General features: G+C 37.8%; 3 protein-coding genes across 5 annotated transcripts; 1 reads left to right on the top strand and 2 right to left on the bottom strand.

Annotated features, from left to right (window-relative positions):
• Positions 1 to 377: 377 nt before the first annotated feature.
• Positions 378 to 7,692, bottom strand: LOC149679710 (coiled-coil domain-containing protein 77-like). 3 transcript variants are annotated; one of them, XM_089835518.1, is made up of 8 exons: positions 7,625 to 7,692; positions 7,304 to 7,349; positions 6,086 to 6,261; positions 4,395 to 4,722; positions 2,878 to 3,482; positions 1,744 to 1,869; positions 1,301 to 1,453; positions 378 to 687 (listed from the first exon to the last, which is right to left on the bottom strand). In XM_089835518.1, exons 3-8 carry the CDS (start codon positions 6,248 to 6,250, stop codon positions 538 to 540), a joined length of 1,527 nt encoding a protein of 508 aa, XP_089691644.1. In that variant the 5' UTR covers positions 6,251 to 6,261; positions 7,304 to 7,349; positions 7,625 to 7,692; the 3' UTR covers positions 378 to 537. The 3 variants fall into 3 exon arrangements, with proteins under 3 accessions (XP_089691644.1, XP_089691645.1, XP_089691643.1); XM_089835519.1 differs by lacking the exons at positions 7,304 to 7,349; positions 7,625 to 7,692 and adding an exon at positions 7,193 to 7,223; XM_089835517.1 differs by lacking the exons at positions 7,304 to 7,349; positions 7,625 to 7,692 and adding an exon at positions 6,763 to 6,909.
• An 851-nt stretch (positions 7,693 to 8,543) lies between these two features.
• Positions 8,544 to 13,502, bottom strand: LOC149679709 (isocitrate dehydrogenase [NAD] subunit gamma, mitochondrial-like). The gene is made up of 10 exons (XM_089835526.1): positions 13,233 to 13,502; positions 13,067 to 13,123; positions 12,793 to 12,896; positions 12,614 to 12,729; positions 12,145 to 12,202; positions 11,571 to 11,703; positions 11,365 to 11,498; positions 9,889 to 10,138; positions 9,710 to 9,804; positions 8,544 to 8,960 (listed from the first exon to the last, which is right to left on the bottom strand). The coding sequence occupies exons 1-10, from the start codon at positions 13,332 to 13,334 to the stop codon at positions 8,807 to 8,809; spliced, it is 1,203 nt and encodes a 400-aa protein (XP_089691652.1). The 5' UTR covers positions 13,335 to 13,502; the 3' UTR covers positions 8,544 to 8,806.
• Positions 13,503 to 13,970: 468 nt separating this feature from the next.
• LOC149679708 (translation machinery-associated protein 7 homolog) lies at positions 13,971 to 14,733 on the top strand. The gene is made up of 4 exons (XM_089835473.1): positions 13,971 to 14,114; positions 14,189 to 14,244; positions 14,325 to 14,487; positions 14,555 to 14,733. The coding sequence occupies exons 1-3, from the start codon at positions 14,099 to 14,101 to the stop codon at positions 14,454 to 14,456; spliced, it is 204 nt and encodes a 67-aa protein (XP_089691599.1). The 5' UTR covers positions 13,971 to 14,098; the 3' UTR covers positions 14,457 to 14,487; positions 14,555 to 14,733.
• Positions 14,734 to 16,472: the final 1,739 nt, after the last annotated feature.

Raw genomic sequence — 16,472 nt, 5'->3', positions numbered from 1 at the left:
CCCATATCAATTTTTAATAAAAGTAGGAATTAATAAACTAGTCATTGGGACCAGTGACCCTCACGTTCTGAATAAAAAAAGTGGTCCAAGCTATTAATAAACTGGTTTTTGACCTGTAAACCTGTCTTATTTCCTAGCCTGGTAGGAGCGTGCGCAAGGTACACTGTGAGAGTTACGGTGCCTCAGGTCGCCCGTCATCCATCTTACCTCATTTATCCCCGACTAAATAGTCAGGGATTTAATACAACTAGAAATTAAATAACTACCATTTAATTTCAAAGCCATCTATGGCCAATTAAAAGCCCCATATTTTAAACTTTTTGCGCCATTGCAAAAATAGGCCTAAATAGGTCTAAATTAAGTAAAAAACTATGAAATTCAACAGTCAAGAATTTATTAAAAAAAGGTTCTCATTTGTAGGAAAATACAATTTTCGTAATAATACTAAAAAAAAAAAAAAACAGATACAAACTTAATACTTCATTTTAGGAAAATCGTTAAGAAAATTGATTTTGAATGGTCCGATTACAAATGATATTAAACTAGACGCAAGTCTCGTTCCAATTGCGCGATTTGAGCTTTCATGCTTCTCAAGTTATCGTGAAGATACTTAGACTTGGTCGTAGTTTTATGAATGGTCTCCAAGGCCTCAGAATCAATTTGCGAGTGACCTAACTGAGTCGCAGCCTAATTAACCACACAAAAAGTAATAATCAGGACCCATAGCGAATTTGCAAGTGCAAGTTTGTACAATCATAAGTTTATACGTGATTTGATACATGATAAGTATGACGGGGGATAGATTTAATTTTAGAAGTAAGAATGGAGAACGGTTAGAATTTACTTCAGTCCGACTCATAGACCACCCAGTATAGAGCCCCTCCCTCCAACACGTAACGAAAAGTTTAAATTATCTTATTGGCTCACTTAAACTATACGTTTTGATGACGTTGCTGACGGGGACGGCGAAAATACGTAATTCCTTTTAACCTCTGTCGCTATGACCCTCCCGCCTCTTCTTTCATACCCCCCCCCCGTCCCGTCCCGTGGAAGGGGGTCCGTCCGGGATTTTGACCATGCGCGCAGACATTACTTTGTTCTCCATTCCTACTTCTAAAATTAAATCTATCCCTGGTATGACGCTACCTATACTTCGCAATACTGAAGACTTACAGCTCGAGATAACTATAGTTCGAGAACGACAAGCGAGACTTGAAGTAGGCCTACTACACTCGGTTTTGTAGCAAAGTGCTGGCAACGCAATGTAAGTTTTACAAAGGATTAAAAAAGGTCTCATTACCTTTGCAAGGGACTTTTCAACTTTGTCCAAATGAGTCTTCAGAAGTTTAATGTCACTCTTGAATCCCTCAATTTCGAATTTGTGACGTTTCTCCAATTGCTTGAATTGAGTACTGAATGATTTCACTTGATTCGCGAGTTTCTCATTACGTTCCTTATTAAAATAAATCAATTCGATATTTAAAACCTTATTAATTAATAACATTGGTGTTAAGTGCGCCAAAAATTATGGAGACGATACCCTAAGTTTATTGTTAAGAACGTACCATTCTAACACCTTAATGATTAACTTCTAATTAATCCGAATTTAATTTAATTTTAAAGTTGCAAAAATATTAGTTTCTAAGGAAAATATAGGCATATAATTAAGAAACCTTTTCCCAGTTTCCAGCACAAGTAAAAGCTTAGCTAATTCCAAAAAAGAAGTAAATAAACTTTACTTACATCCATCAAATGTTTCCCAGCATCCTTTTGTTCACGTAACAACGCCAACTCTTCTTCCAACTTCACACATTGACTCCTGTATGTTTCGCACAATTTTTTGCTCTTTTCTAGATTACGATGCAACATCTACGAACATGAAAACACTTCGATTTTAGGTCAAAGGTTATCTAACTAACACTGTGACTGCGTTTCAAACGTCATCCAGCTCGATTATTAAAATATATTAACATTATGGTCGAGAAGATGAAAGAGATCAAAATAAAGAAAGAATCCAGAAAAAGTGACAAATTATATTAACTAATTTTCACATAAGTGACTTACAGTAACTGGAATTTGAAACAAATTTAAGAGGCGATCCCAGAACATTTCATGGGCAACGATCATTCTCAACTCAAAAATGCCCATAGAAGTTCCCACTCAGGGTTCATACAACCAGGGATAGATTTAATTTTAGAAGTAAGAATGGAGAACAGAGTAATCTGGGCGCGCGTCATAGTACCGGACCCCCTTCCACGGGACGGAGGGGGGTATGAAAGAAGAGGCGGGTCATATCGACAGAGGTAAAAATGAAACTACGTATTTTTCGCCGTCCCGCCAGCAACGTCATCAAAACGTAGTTTAAGTGAGCCAATAAGATATGATTTAAACTTTTCGTTACGTGATGGAGGGAGGGGCTCCACACTGGGCTATGAGTCGGACTGAAGTAAATACTAACCGTTCTCCATTCCTACTTTTAAAACTAAATCTATCCCTGATACAACTTTTAGAAAACCGATTTCCCTGACCCTTCCAGGGTTTTTTCCCCATATATTTTCAGGTACAAGACCACCTATTAACTGCGAGAGTGGTTTTTTAAGCAGTAACTACAGGATTGGTTATTTTTAGTTACAGCAACACTGCCAACACTCTTCAGTAAAAACTTACTCAAACCTCAGAAATTTCTCAGAATTTTACTAAAAGTTATTAATTAAATCGAATCTTCCCTGAATTTTTAGTCAACAATTTATTTCCCTAACATTTCCATGTTTGTAGGTTAGGTACTTACCCTGCCACTGAACTTTAACCTCCCACCATCCTCCCATTTTGGTACAACACCCTTTATACTTGAACCCACAACTTATCATATGATATTACCTGTATTTCCGCTCTGGCATTTGTGATTTGAGGCGCCTGTGAAACGGGTTTCATGTTGGGCAAAGTATGAAGCGCGTTCGACGACAACGACAACGAAGACTGAGGTTGTCGAAATCCGGGTGGTACCAGACTGACGAGACTCGACGCCTTGCTCATACCGTGAACAGTACTGCCCTCCCTGTTAGTAAAACCAAGGCTAGCGGCTTGAGCGGTCATTTGAGCCTTCTCCTTAGCCACCATTCTCCTCAAGGTCCTAATATGCATGGCCATTTCATCTCGTTGAGCGAACCAACTCTGTTCTTCGGCTTGGTGCTTCCTTATCTGTTGTAACGAGTCTTCCGTCATCTTTGACAAGAGATCTTGGGAAATTTTCAACTTCTCATTTAAAGAGGCGATTTTTTTGCTATCCTTTTTGCGTTGACCTTCGGCCTCGGATCTCGTCACCGAAAGGTCTTCGGTTAAATCAGCGATATGTTCTTTAACGTATTTAGTTTGTTCTTCAAGTTCAGATTTTAAACCCTCAATTTTAAGCTTAAATAAGTGAGTATTGTCAAAGTCTTCGACTGATTTAGGCTTAGTTTGTTTAAGCAGTTGTTGCTGTTTGACTGAAAGTAAATTGCGTGTAGATTTAATTAAACTTTCGATTAAAAGAAATTAAATTAACCCTAATTTAATTTATGCGTTTATTTCATTATTGTTGTTGTTTGGTTCAAGCAAGAAGCGATATCTAGTTTATTAGGGAGAAGGTATAAGATGCATTGCCTAAATATTCGCGCGCCATAGTCCCAGTCCCCCTTTCAAAATACAAGGGAGAGCGCGCAGCGATTGGTTCAGTGGCGTCTGCTAAACCGAACCTCTCACCCCTACGGGATTGATTGAATTCTAACAAACAGAGGTAAGGATAAAGGAGTTAGCAATCCGCCATCTTAGTCTCTCAGAAGCCTTAATGTGAAGCGCCCATGCTATTTGCCCATAGAACCAAAGTGGTACCAAACATGGCCGCCCACTGCCAAAGCTAAGCCATTAACGTTTTACCTAGGCACTGAAGTGAAATGAGATAGCTCTAGTCTATAGAGCTGTCTCAGAAGGCTTAGTGTGACGTCACCCATGTCATTTGCGCATAGAACCAAAGCGGTACCAAACATGGCCGCCCACTACCAAAGCTAAGCCCCTAACGTTTTACCTAGGCACTGACGTCACAACTGAGATAGCTTTATTGGCGATGCGTGTGCCAAGGCTTAATGCGCCATTTTTCAATTTTTAAACTGACAAATCTGGTTGCGTAGTCTGCTTCAGAGTTAAGAATATAAAAAGCAAAAACCCAGATTTATCAGCATCAGATTGATTAAGGAGAGGGGTTAATTATTTAACACTTCGGTGGTCACATGATCATTCAATAGGAGACTAAAACCAATAAGATAGGCCTAAACGAACATAAATTACATGACAACTTCACAAGCAACAGTACCAAGGCTTACCAAATACCAAAGATTTAATAAAAAAAAATTATTTCTTACTGAAAACTTGTTGTTGCCTAGCAACTGACGTTGCATTTGATTTTGGTCTAAATTTAGGCTGATTTTTACCAGTAGTGCCAACATTTTCAGAAAAATTCTTCAGTACTTCCTCAACATCGAAAGAAGGCTCACTTTCCTCGCAATAATGAATAAGTCGCTGGATTTTTTTACGATCTTCGAGTTCTCTAATCTTTAGCCTATCATTTTCAGCGTACAGCCTCAGAATTAGTTCGCGTTCTTCGAATAAACGAGCTTGCAAATCACTAAGTGATTGACGAAGAGCGGCATTCTCTTCCTCTCGTTCCATCAGATCTTTCTCCAGTTCATACTATGTAAATAGCAGTTTAAGTGATGAAAATTAACCCTAATTACATTTTAATTAAAAACTAAAGCATATAATAGCTACAAGATTAGATTAGATATATGCAGGGTTCATACAACTTTTGGAAAACAAATTTCCCTGAGAATTCCAGGTTTTTCCCCATATATTTCCCTGAGTTTTACCGTATATGGAGCAAATGTTAACGAAGGAGGAGGGACAAATAGGACTATTACATAATCAAAGGACATCCCCGTTTCTCTAATATAACCAGAGTTATGAGCCTCCAAAGTATAGGGTAATGTTAATCCTACGGAGGGGAATGTTTCTTTACGTTTTGCTTAATTACTTGGCCCCTGTTTGTCGTAGCCGTACGTTTTTAGTATGGTTGGATGGGGGATAAATAGGACTATAACATACTCAAAGGACATCCCCCCATCTCTAGTAGAACCAGAGTTATGAGCCCCCAAACTTTAGTGTAATGTTAATCCTATGGAGGGTATGTTTATGAACATTTTGCTTAATTACTCGGCTCCTGTTTGTCGTAGCCGTACGTTTTTAGTATGGTTAGATGGGGGATAAATAGGACTATAACATACTAAAAGGACATCCCCCTATCTCTAATAGAACCAGAGTTATGAGCCTCCAAAGTATAGGGTAATGTTAATCCTATGGAGGGAAATTAATGTTTATGAACATTTTGCTTAATTACTCGGCCCCTGTTCGACGCAAATTTCCCTGATTTCCCTGAATTTTACTAAAAATTCTAAATTTCCCTGAGTTTTCCCTGGGGTTTTTGTCAACTATTTATTTCCCTGATTTTTCCAGGTTTTCCCTGTTTTCCAGGTTTGTATGAACCCTGATATGATTTTTTATCTGAGAGATATTCTAAGTGTGTAATGCTAATTAGGCCTTATTAGTCAGAAAATTAGGCTTCACAAATTACGTCAATTAACAGAATTTATGATTATGATTTAATAAATTGTATCAGCATTCAAGAATCAGACTAAATGTGCACCCGTTTTTGTTATTATCAAGTTTTAACAACTAAATAAATTTCACCCTTTTCCAAAAATTTTAATATATTGGAGATTTTTACCCCTAAATATTGCTACTTTTACATAATTATAGTTAATTAGCTTGTTTATTCATTGTCGCCTTTTGCGCAATGTTGTTATTTTTAATTTCTATCTACCCTAAACTGAGGCAAACTTTTAGTCACTGGTAGAATCAGAACTATAGTTATTAATTAAAGGTATTTATCTATAAGACATCCTAATTAGGGTTAGATACTGCACGAATTAGGCTTAACAAATTAAGTTAAAAGAGATGACTTATAAATTAAGAAATAGATTAAATTTAATTATCTTACCACATTACTACACGTATGTTTGAACTCCGAAAGCCTGGCAACGATTTTCGAATCTTCTTTTTCGAAAAGTGAAAGCCTGTTTCGATAGAAATCAAGCACTTCTTTCGAAGGTTCGAGATCTTTAAGCCTTTCGGCCACAGTAGGCAGATTTATGTTCGTATCCATGACGTTAGAACCTTAAAATAAAGTTTTACCACATCGGTAATTAATTTAAATATGGCGGTGTTGAATGAAGAGAGTTAAGCCTCGGCTATAATTCTCAAGAGAAAATGCAGATAAAACTGAGGAACGGTTCTGATTGGCCCAAAAACCCGGCCCGGCTTCGTAATAAACAAGGTTGAAGTATCGGGGTTAAGACATATTAAAAAATCCCGTGAATTTCAATAATTTCTAAAAAATTATGTTGGGTTTAATTTAATCTTATCACTATGTAATATATTAAAGAATTAGTTTTAATTTTTTCCCCGATGATTAAAATAAGCCTATTGTAATACAATCGACTACATATAACAAAACTACAAAATCAAGTCTAGAATAATCCTACTTTCTTAGCCTGAATTAAATATCCTTGATTTATAACAAACAACACTGTTTTTAGACAGCGAGTACAAGTCGGTTCGCTATACATATTTTTAATATATAATAGGGACAAGTGACCTTGGTAATATCAAACTTACTCCCGTTAGATGATAGACCACAAGCGGTTCCACTGCAAGTCTGCAACACGAGTTTCACGAAAGGCTTTTGTTGCCGCGAACCCGCGTTTCCTCGATGAGAGGCTAACAGTCAGCCAAGAGAGCTCCGTTTAAAATGTGGAATATATTCGATGAGATCCTTGGAAAAAAAGTTAGAACCCCCGCGCCCTCTGACCACAGGCTTTACACGTGACTAACCGACCCCAGAAGGATGCTAAGCAGGGGTAGTACGGGAGGGATAAAACACACACCCGTGGGCGATTCGTTGGTGACCAACTTAGCAGAAGGGGGGGGGGGCTAGGGTAGATTGACACTTTATCGCGTTAAAGATAACTTGACTAGTTTATATCCTGCCCTTTTATGAACATCGCTACGTGTTACCCGGTTTGGAGATTCTACAAGTCAAGCTTACCTGCTTTCTTTTATGAACATTGCCGCGGGTTAGCGTTTCCCCGATTCTATAACAATAGAGGGCGGGAAATGGGCTGAAATTCTTTCCTCCTACCCCAATCAGGTGACTTACCTCCCACTAATCTTCAACAAAATTTCTCGGAACTCGGAATTTCTCCTGTAAGCCAAGCTACTGGGCGGCAAAGTTTGAGGGAATACGACACATGTCGGCGATCCTACCCTATAGGTGCCGACTGCCCCGTGTCCGCCGGAGGTGACTTGACCCCCACACCCCGCCCGTCACCTCCCAAGTAAACCTCATTTCCTTCCCCTGCTTACACTCCTACTGAAAACCTGACTAATCACATCCTTGCCGCGGTCCATAGACCCTATCGCATTGAAACCTCAAAAAAAAAAAAAAAAAAAAAAAAAAAAAAAAACTCGGAATTTCTCCGCCACTTTAAAGGGGCTCTCTCCCTCTCCCTTTTTACCCATGGCTATGTTAAGCTCTATGAGGAAGATCGTCCTTTGTCCCACGTTCTACAATGCACCTTGGGGTAACTTTTAAAGAATAGAGCTATCTCAGAAGCCTTAGTGTGACGTCACCAATGCTATTTGCCCATAGAATCAAAGCGGTAACAAACATGACCACCCACTGTCAAAGCTAAGCCCGTGAGGTTTTACCCAGGCACTGACGTCACAACTGAGATAGTTCTATTTCTATTAAGAATAAAGATGCGGCTATCTGCCCTCTCCAATTAGCAACTTTCAAGCCTTGGCACATGTATAAGGAATACAATGAGATTACAGTAAAATAGGCCCACACTTAAAATGACCTACAATGTAGCTAGCGGCATTTTAATGCTACAGAGGTATCTCAGAAGCCTTGGTGAGACGTCACCCATACAATTTGCCCATAGAAGTTAAACCAAGCGGTACCAAACATGGCCGCCCACTGCTAAAGCTATAGAGTGCTGTCAGAAGCGCCGGTGTGACGTCACCCATGCAGTTTTCCCATAGAGTGCTGTCAGTTGTGACGTCAGATCCAAGGTTAAACGTCACGAGTCTGCCTTTTAGCAATGGGCGGCCATGACAGTTACCGTTTTTTTCTTTATGGGAAAACCGCATGGGTGACGTCACACCGGCGCTTCTGACAGCACTCTATAAAGAAAAAACGGTAACTGTCATGGCCGCCCATTGCTAAAGGCAGACTCGTGACGTTTAACCTTGGATCTGACCTCACAACTGACAGCACTCTATAGGCCTGTGACGTTTTACCTAGGCAATGACGTCACAACTGAGATAGCTCTATTGGTCCCATTTTGAGGCTCTACAAGGATCGCGTAAACACCAAAAAAATTGGGCAAACGCAATTAAAACTCTTGAAATACTTTAATTAATAATAAACTTTTACATTAAACACTTTCACAATTCAAATTTCTGGAGTTTCTAATCTACATTAGAAACAAATAAATATATTTTTGAACAAGTTCATTAGGGTCTAATTAATTTAAGTTAATGATTATATTATAACAGCTAAATACATTCTGCGGCAGCTCTATTATTTCTCTATTCTAAATGATTGTATTTCTTTTAGCGAAGGAAAAAGGCTTAGGTTTTAGTGTTTTTTTCTTTCTTAGACCAGAGAAGAATGAGCTTGGACATCCTTAATGATTGATTTCGCCACATCAGCGGTAGTTGATTGACCACCCAAATCAGGGGTGTGCAATTTCAATTTGTTAATCGTCCTATCGATAGCGTTTCTAACAATTTGCGCCTGCTTTTTCAAACTAGAAAGATTTAAAAGTAATAGAAGAAATTCAAAGTTTGAAATTAAATAACTAAAAAGAAAAAAAAAATTGAGGTTTTTGGTCGCCATTTGCAATTTAGGCAGACAGCGCCATCTAGTTTAAACGGTATAATCCACCTTATTCCATTTCGCCAAAAGTTAGGCTTAGTTCGGGATTCATGGGGGTGAGTAACGGGAAGAAATTAGTCTGTCATCCGCTACAGTAAATATTTTTGGCTTTTGTAGCAGACGACAGACGAATTTCTTCCCGTTACTCACCCCCATGAATCCCGAGCTAAGCCTAACTTCCGGCGAAAGGGAATAAGGTGAATTAAGCGTAAATTATTAATTCGAAATTAAATAACTAAGAAAAAAAGAAAAATATTGTGGTTTTAGGAGTCGGGACTATGGGTCGCCAATTTGCAATTTAGGCAGACAGCGCCATCTAGTTTAAAAAATATAATTAAGCGTAAATTATTAATATTTTCTTATTTAAAGTAATTAAAAACGTATTTCGTTGTTTATTTTGCTAGCGGACGCCACTAAACCAATGGCGGATGGCTCAGTAGTCCTTGATTTGTTTTTTAAATTAAATTCTAATCTAATTATCATATTGTAATAAGAGATCATTTATTTTAATTTAAATATATTTAATTCCGTTTTATATTTAGAAAAAGGCCAATCATTCTTTTAAGGTATAATCAGTTATGTTTAAATGAAATAGGCCTAGAAGAATTAGAGTAAACTTACCCCAAATAATCCAACAAATCTCCACTCGCATTCAACATAGCAATAGGATTAGCGATATTTTTACCGACAATAGATTTTCCAGTATTACGAGTTCCCTAATGAATTTTTATTAATTAATAATAAAAATATCTTTACCAACTCTTCTCTAAAAGCGAAATATTAAGAAAGAATCAACTTACAGTCTCGAAAACAGCGTAACTATGACCATAATTCGCACCCGACGTAATTCCGGGTCCACCAACGATTCCACAAGCCAAATTGGTCAAAATATTTCCATAGAGATTCGGGAGAAGCAAGACATCAAATTGATGAGGATTAGAAACCATTTGCATGCTGCAGTTGTCAATAATCATATTATTGTATTCCAATTCGGGATATTCTTTGGCAATCTCCGTGCAACATTCCAAGAATAATCCGTCTGATAGTTTCCTTAAATAAAAAAGTTAAAGGAGTGTTGAAGACCTATGCCTAGTGATGGCCGAGACTGTCAATTAACATTTGGCGATATTGATATCAAAGTTTTAATGGAATTAATACTGATTTTAACTGATTATTTATTTAAACTCCGCGAGATAACCAATTATTTAAGGCAATCATACTGATATCAACTGGTTTTTATGGATTATCGACAGATTTTTAAGGATTATCGACCTATTTTCGCGTGTTATCGACAGATTTTCGCGTGTTATCGACCGATTTTCGAGTGTTATCGACCTATTTTCGAGTATTATCGACCTATTTTCGCGTATTATCGTCCGATTTTAGCGTATTACCGTCCGTTTTTCGCGTATAACTGTCCGATTCTCGCGTATTACCGTCCGATTTTCGCGTATAACTGTCCGATTTTCGCGTATTACCGACCGATTTTCGCGTATTACCGTCCGATTCTCGCGTATTACCGTCCGATTTTCGCGTATAACCGTCCGATTTTCGCGTATTACCGTCCGATTTTCGCGTATTACCGTCCGTTTTTCGCGTATTACCGACCGATTTTCGCGTATTACCGTCCGATTCTCGCGTATTACCGTCCGATTTTCGCGTATAACCGTCCGATTTTCGCGTATTACCGACCGATTTTCGCGTATTACCGTCAGTTTTTCGCGTATTATCGTCCGTTTTTCGCGTATTATCGTCCGATTTTCGCGTATTATCGTCCCATCTTCGAGTACTATCGTCCGATTTTCGCGTACTATCGTCCGATTTTCGCGTATTATCGTCCCATCTTCGAGTACTATCGTCCCATCTTCGAGTACTATCGTCCCATCTTCGAGTACTATCGTCCCATCTTCGAGTACTATCGTCCCATCTTCGAGTACTATCGTCCCATCTTCGAGTACTATCGTCCCATCTTCGAGTACTATCGTCCCATCTTCGAGTACTATCGTCCCATCTTCGAGTACTATCGTCCCATCTTCGAGTACTATCGTCCCATCTTCGAGTACTATCGTCCCATCTTCGAGTACTATCGTCCCATTTTCGCGTACTACCGTCCGTTTTTCGCGTATTACCGTCCGATTCTCGCGTATTACTGTCCGAGTTTCGCGCATTACAGTGAGTTTCGCGTATTACCGTCCGATTTCAACATATTACCGTCCAATTTTCGCGTAACACCTTCCGATTTTCACAACTACTATCTCCCTTTCTCAGTTACTTACATGATATTAGCTTTGTGAACAGCCGTCACCTTCTTGCGTCCATTATTTTTGGCATATTCAAATCCAAATCGAGCAATTTCCTCAGATTTCTCGCGTGTAATGACTTTAATGCTTTCTACCACTCCGTGAACGCTCTGAATGAATGAAAATTCTCCGTTTTTAAATAAATACCAATCAATTTTCGGCCATTTTGAAGGAACACCTACTTCATGCTCTAAGCAACTGTACTCTCCTTCGGTGTTCTGACGAATCAGAACCAAATCGACATCCTTGTGTCGTGTTTTGATGGCGTCTTGACTCTTACAATGAATGATGTTGGCGAAAAGGTTTAACCTGAGTCTAAAAACCGATTTAAAATTAAAAATAAACAACTACAGTTCCGTTAACTAGCAGTTTTTTTAACCCTATGCGCGTGCCAAGGCTTAAAGCTGGAATTTAACTGACAAAATGAAGCGTCGTCTGCTTTAAAGCCATAAATACGCGTGCCAAGGCTTAAAGCTAGAATTTTAACTGACAAAATGAAGCGTCGTCTGCTTAAGAGCCATAAATACGCGTGCCAAGGCTTAAAGCTAGAATTTTAAATGAAAAAATGAAGCGTCGTCTGCTTTAGAGCCATAAATACGCGTGCCAAGGCTTAAAGCTAGAATTTTAACTGAAAAAATGAAGCGTCGTCTGCTTTAAAGCCCTAAATAAGTAGGTTAGTCTTAAGCCTTGGCGCGTGCATGGGGAATAAGGCGGATTGATGAAACATTACAGGTGTGTTATTAAACTTAAACCTACCTTAGTTCAACATTTCGCGAACGAAAATGTCTAACATTTTCCCTCGTTTCAATGTTACCTGTTTACAAAACTTAACATTATTAGTGATCCTTGTGCCAAGGCTTAACAAGCCCTTTATAAATCCACCTTATTCCCTTTCGCCGGAAGTTAGGCTTAGCTCGGGATTCACGGGGGGGGGGGGGGTTGAGTAACGGGAAGAAATTAGTCTGTCGTCTGCTACAAAAGCCAAAAATATGTACTGTAGCGGACGACAGACCAATTTCTTCCAGTTACTCACCCCCATGAATCCTGAGCTAAGCCTAACTTCCTGCGAAAGGGAATAAGGTGGATTTAACTGTTAAATTTGGGTCAAAATGATGCAGAGTTGAAAACAAAACGTTTCAACTCCAGATGCGTCATTTAAAAAAAAAATGACGCACAAGCATTGGGAATAAGGTCAATTATTTTAATTTAAAAAAATCTCTCCTACCTTTAATAGCAACACCATTACGTCTTATGGAAGTAATGGCTTCATTGACTGCATCAGCATCCTCCTTAGTAGAGTCAAGGTTAATGATTTCAAAATCGACAGGGAAACCTCCAACGCTAAATAATTAACCTACAAGTCTAACCTAATTTCAATAATTAAATATTAATAATTAAACTTACGTGAACATTTCTCGAATGTAAGCCATCATTTCAGGTCCAATTCCATCCCCAGGTAACATGCTAACCATAAAACGTCCTCCATACTTTGCTTTTTTAAATTCAACCTGGAAAATTTTATCGGAAACATTAGAGGAATTTTTGTATAAAACGTAATAGTTTTAGTCTAAACACTAATTGTAACAAAATTATACGTGTTTTCTCATCTGGCGGAGTGGCAAAAAAAGCAATTGCAAGCATAAGAGTGAACCAAAAATTTGCATATTTTTAAACTTACCCAGGCTGTCTTGTCTATTTCGCTGAGAATGTTGCTTACAGAGTGCAAGCAAGCCACCTAAGGTCACGAAGAAATTAGAATTTAAATATTTTTATTGTTAAGCCTTAGCCTTATTAGGCTTAATATAATACGAATTGTTTAACTGAATTATTGTTTAAATGCTTACATGATTGTTCGGGTGCAAAGCCGCGGGTTTGGTTAGGTTTAAATTAGCATTATTAATTAATTTACTACAAGTGCGAAAGGGGAACGATCTAATAGCCGCCATCTTTATGATTGGAAATTGAAAGGTCACAAAAGGTCAAACCAAGGAGGATCGAAACAGTGATCACGAGTGGCTGAAAGACGTGCGCCTTTAAGAAACTATTTTAATAATAATAATAATATTGTGGAAAAGGTGGCAATAAACAACAATTAGCAATAATTTGGAAAAAGGGGGGCAATATTTAGGGGTAAAAATAGAAATATGTCAAATTTTGGAAAAGAGGGGTTAAGTTTATAGGTAAAGTGGTAAACTGAACTGAATTGAAAGCCTTCTACACAGGCCCGGAAATAAGAAAAAAATCTTATGGGACGTGTCCAGTGACTCCCCATTTCACTGGAGTGTTGCATCTTCATAGTCAAGCTATCAAAATTCGGAAAATTTATTGGTCAAAATGTCCAGGGACCCCCTTAGTTTTTATAAAAATTGTGGGACATTTTAAAATTTTATTGGACAATGTCCTGTGTCTTGTGCTTATTTCCGGCCCTGTCTACATAAACCATAGATATTTTCAACATATATACATTAGGATTTTATATACATAGATTTCAGACTAGAAAAACTGATACTATTTACACCAAGAGGCGAGGCTAATTGGTACTGCACTTTGTAAGACAAGTAGCATGGCCTCCTGGCGTAAATGGTATCAACCCTCCGTGGCTGAAACTATATATTAACATTTCTATGACATAAACACGTTTCGTCGTAAATTTCCCTTCTTTCGTTAGGTTTGTTTCTCGTCCTCTCTTCACTAAAATTAAATTTTCAATATGTCTGGACGTCAAGGTTTGTATTAATGAAGTTTTAATTAACAATATTAATAGTTAAACTTCAAATTTACAAGCGTATTTTGTTTGTAGGTGGAAAGAAAAAGCCCCTAAAGGCTCCAAAGAAGGATGGTGGAGACCTCGATGATGTAAGCCTTGGTTTTAATTTTAACTATGCTTTATCTCATTGTTAACCGCGTTTTAATTAATCTAATTGTTATGTAATTAGACTGATAAGGAGTTTAAGCAAAAGCAGAAAGAAGAGCAACGATTATTAAAGGAAGCTGCGGCGAAAGCTGCGCAAAAAGGACCTTTAGTTGGAGGTGGAATTAAGAAATCGGGAGCTGGAGGTAAAAAGTGACACTTGCTGCTTTTGGAATGGGCTTGTGATGGTACGTTAATTATTAATTAGTTTAATTACTGATTAACTATTCAATTAATATTACTAAATTTCTGTAGGAACTGAAAATGGAAGGCTAAGGGAACTCTTTGTACAGATATCTCGTTTTTTTATAATGACTTAATTAAAATTATCCCAAGCCAATTTTTTTTACTGGTTTCATTGTTCTGCCTAATTTTCAAAATTTCTTTTTATCTTCTGTAAAATGTTAACTAATAAAAATTCTCCTTAAAACCGTGTTGTGTTGTTGTGTTTTTGATATAGAGCTATTTCAGTGGGGGAAAAATTTCGTCTGCTACGAAAATTGGGCCTGCCTTTGAGTGTAGGGCGGCCATTTTATGAGAGTTTTCTCTATGGGCAAATAGCATTGGTGACTAGCCATTACCCCCTCTGAAATAGCTCTATTGGGCAGTTGTTGTGAAAGGGCCATTGGTGAGCAATGCAGAGAAAAAGCAACAGTAGATAGATAATTTTGTTAACAAAAAGGCAGGGCGTTGCGTGATTGGTGGGAGGGGCTTATTTCCAATTATCCATAAAATCTGAACCTAATTTGAGTTTTAAAATCAAACAATAAGACGTCTGACATAATTTTCCTTAAAAAGAGGCACTAATGCCACCAAAGTTAAAGCTAGAGAGTAGGAACAAAGGGAACCATCTTTACAAGGAAATTCGGTGTCATCGGTGATTACTAGCATAGCCCAATCGATCACGCACTCGACAACGCAAGCTGCTCGCGCTATAGAGCTATTTCAGTGGGGGAAAAATTTCGTCTGCTACGAAAATGGGCCTGCCTTTGGCGGACCGGGGCGGCCATTTTGTGCAGATTTTCTCTATGGGCAAATAGCATTGGTGACGTAGCCATTACCCCCTCTGAAATAGCTCTATAGAAGCCTATTCAATCGGCCAAAAAGTGCGACTTTTAGACTATCGCCGGGGAGTTCGAAGGAACCCAAAATTAACATTAAGTTCTATGGGAGGAGGAAGGTTTTTTGGCCAGATGCTTTGTCCTATTCATCCAAATGACCTGAAATTTCACTATATTCAGGGTTCATACAAACCTGGAAAACAGGGAAAACCTGGAAAAATCAGGGAAATAAATAGTTCACAAAAACCTCAGGGAAAACTCAGGGAAATTTTGAATTTTTAGTAAAATTCAGGTAAATCAGGGAAATTTGCGTCAAACAGTGGCCGAGTAATTGAGCAAATTGTTCACTAACATACCCCCCCCCTCCATAGCATAACATTGCACTATACTTTGGAATCTCATAAATGTGGTTATATTAGAGATACGGAGATGTCCTTTGATTATGTAATAGTCATATTCCCCCCCCCTCCTCCTTCGTTAACATTTGCTCCATAAAATACTCCATATACGGGAAAAAACCTAGAAAACTCAGGGAAGTATATGGGGGAAAAACCTGGAAATCTCAGGGAAATTTGTTTCCCAAAAGTTGTATGAACCCTGATATTTACGAGTTTTGGTTTTTCCCTGATGTCCTTTAGCTTTATTACAAATTTTCTTTAAAAACGTGTATAAGCAAAAGTACAAACATATTTTCTTTTTCACTCTGTTATTTAAGCGGAAAACATCTAATAAATTAATAAACGTGTTAAATTTAAAAAAAAAATTAAGTAGTTTTCAACAACCAAGTCGCGGTAATATTTGAAAGAAAATATATTTAGAACATTTTCTTGTATGGAAATTAAAATTTGGGATTTAAATGATACTTTAACGAAGATATTAAAACTTTAAATCAAGCACTTGGTTTAATAAGTTTTTTTTTTTTTGAATTATTTTCATCGAAAATTAAAACTAAAAAACTTGGGATAGTTTTAGATTCATGAAGTAGCTTTTTTTATTACATTAATGCTTATATATTACTAAAAAATGGGAAAAAACCATCTATGGGACCGGATCTTTTCCTTCGTAGACTAACGTTTTAGGATTCATGCCTGAATCCGTGTAATATTGGCCGT

Source organism: Phalangium opilio, unplaced genomic scaffold (genome assembly GCF_054372755.1).
Source record: "Phalangium opilio isolate 3A_F unplaced genomic scaffold, DU_Popi_V2 ptg000041l_1, whole genome shotgun sequence".
NCBI lineage: Eukaryota > Metazoa > Arthropoda > Arachnida > Opiliones > Phalangiidae > Phalangium > Phalangium opilio.
This window is presented reverse-complemented; position numbering and strand designations above follow the sequence as displayed.

Coding starts and splice junctions, on each gene's coding strand:
- LOC149679710 (XM_089835518.1), bottom strand. CDS start 6,250: ATGGATACGAACATAAATCTGCCTACTGTGGCCGAAAGGCTTAAAGAT. Junction 3,483..4,394: donor TAGGCAACAACAAGTTTTCA/GTAAGAAATAAT, acceptor ATTTACTTTCAG/TCAAACAGCAACAACTGCTT. Junction 688..1,300: donor TTGAAAAGTCCCTTGCAAAG/GTAATGAGACCT, acceptor GTGGTTAATTAG/GCTGCGACTCAGTTAGGTCA.
- LOC149679709 (XM_089835526.1), bottom strand. CDS start 13,334: ATGGCGGCTATTAGATCGTTCCCCTTTCGCACTTGTAGTAAATTAATT. Junction 11,704..12,144: donor TCGCGAAATGTTGAACTAAG/GTAGGTTTAAGT, acceptor ATCGGTTTTTAG/ACTCAGGTTAAACCTTTTCG. Junction 11,499..11,570: donor ACAGTTGCTTAGAGCATGAA/GTAGGTGTTCCT, acceptor TCATTCATTCAG/AGCGTTCACGGAGTGGTAGA.
- LOC149679708 (XM_089835473.1), top strand. Junction 14,245..14,324: donor ATGGTGGAGACCTCGATGAT/GTAAGCCTTGGT, acceptor TTATGTAATTAG/ACTGATAAGGAGTTTAAGCA.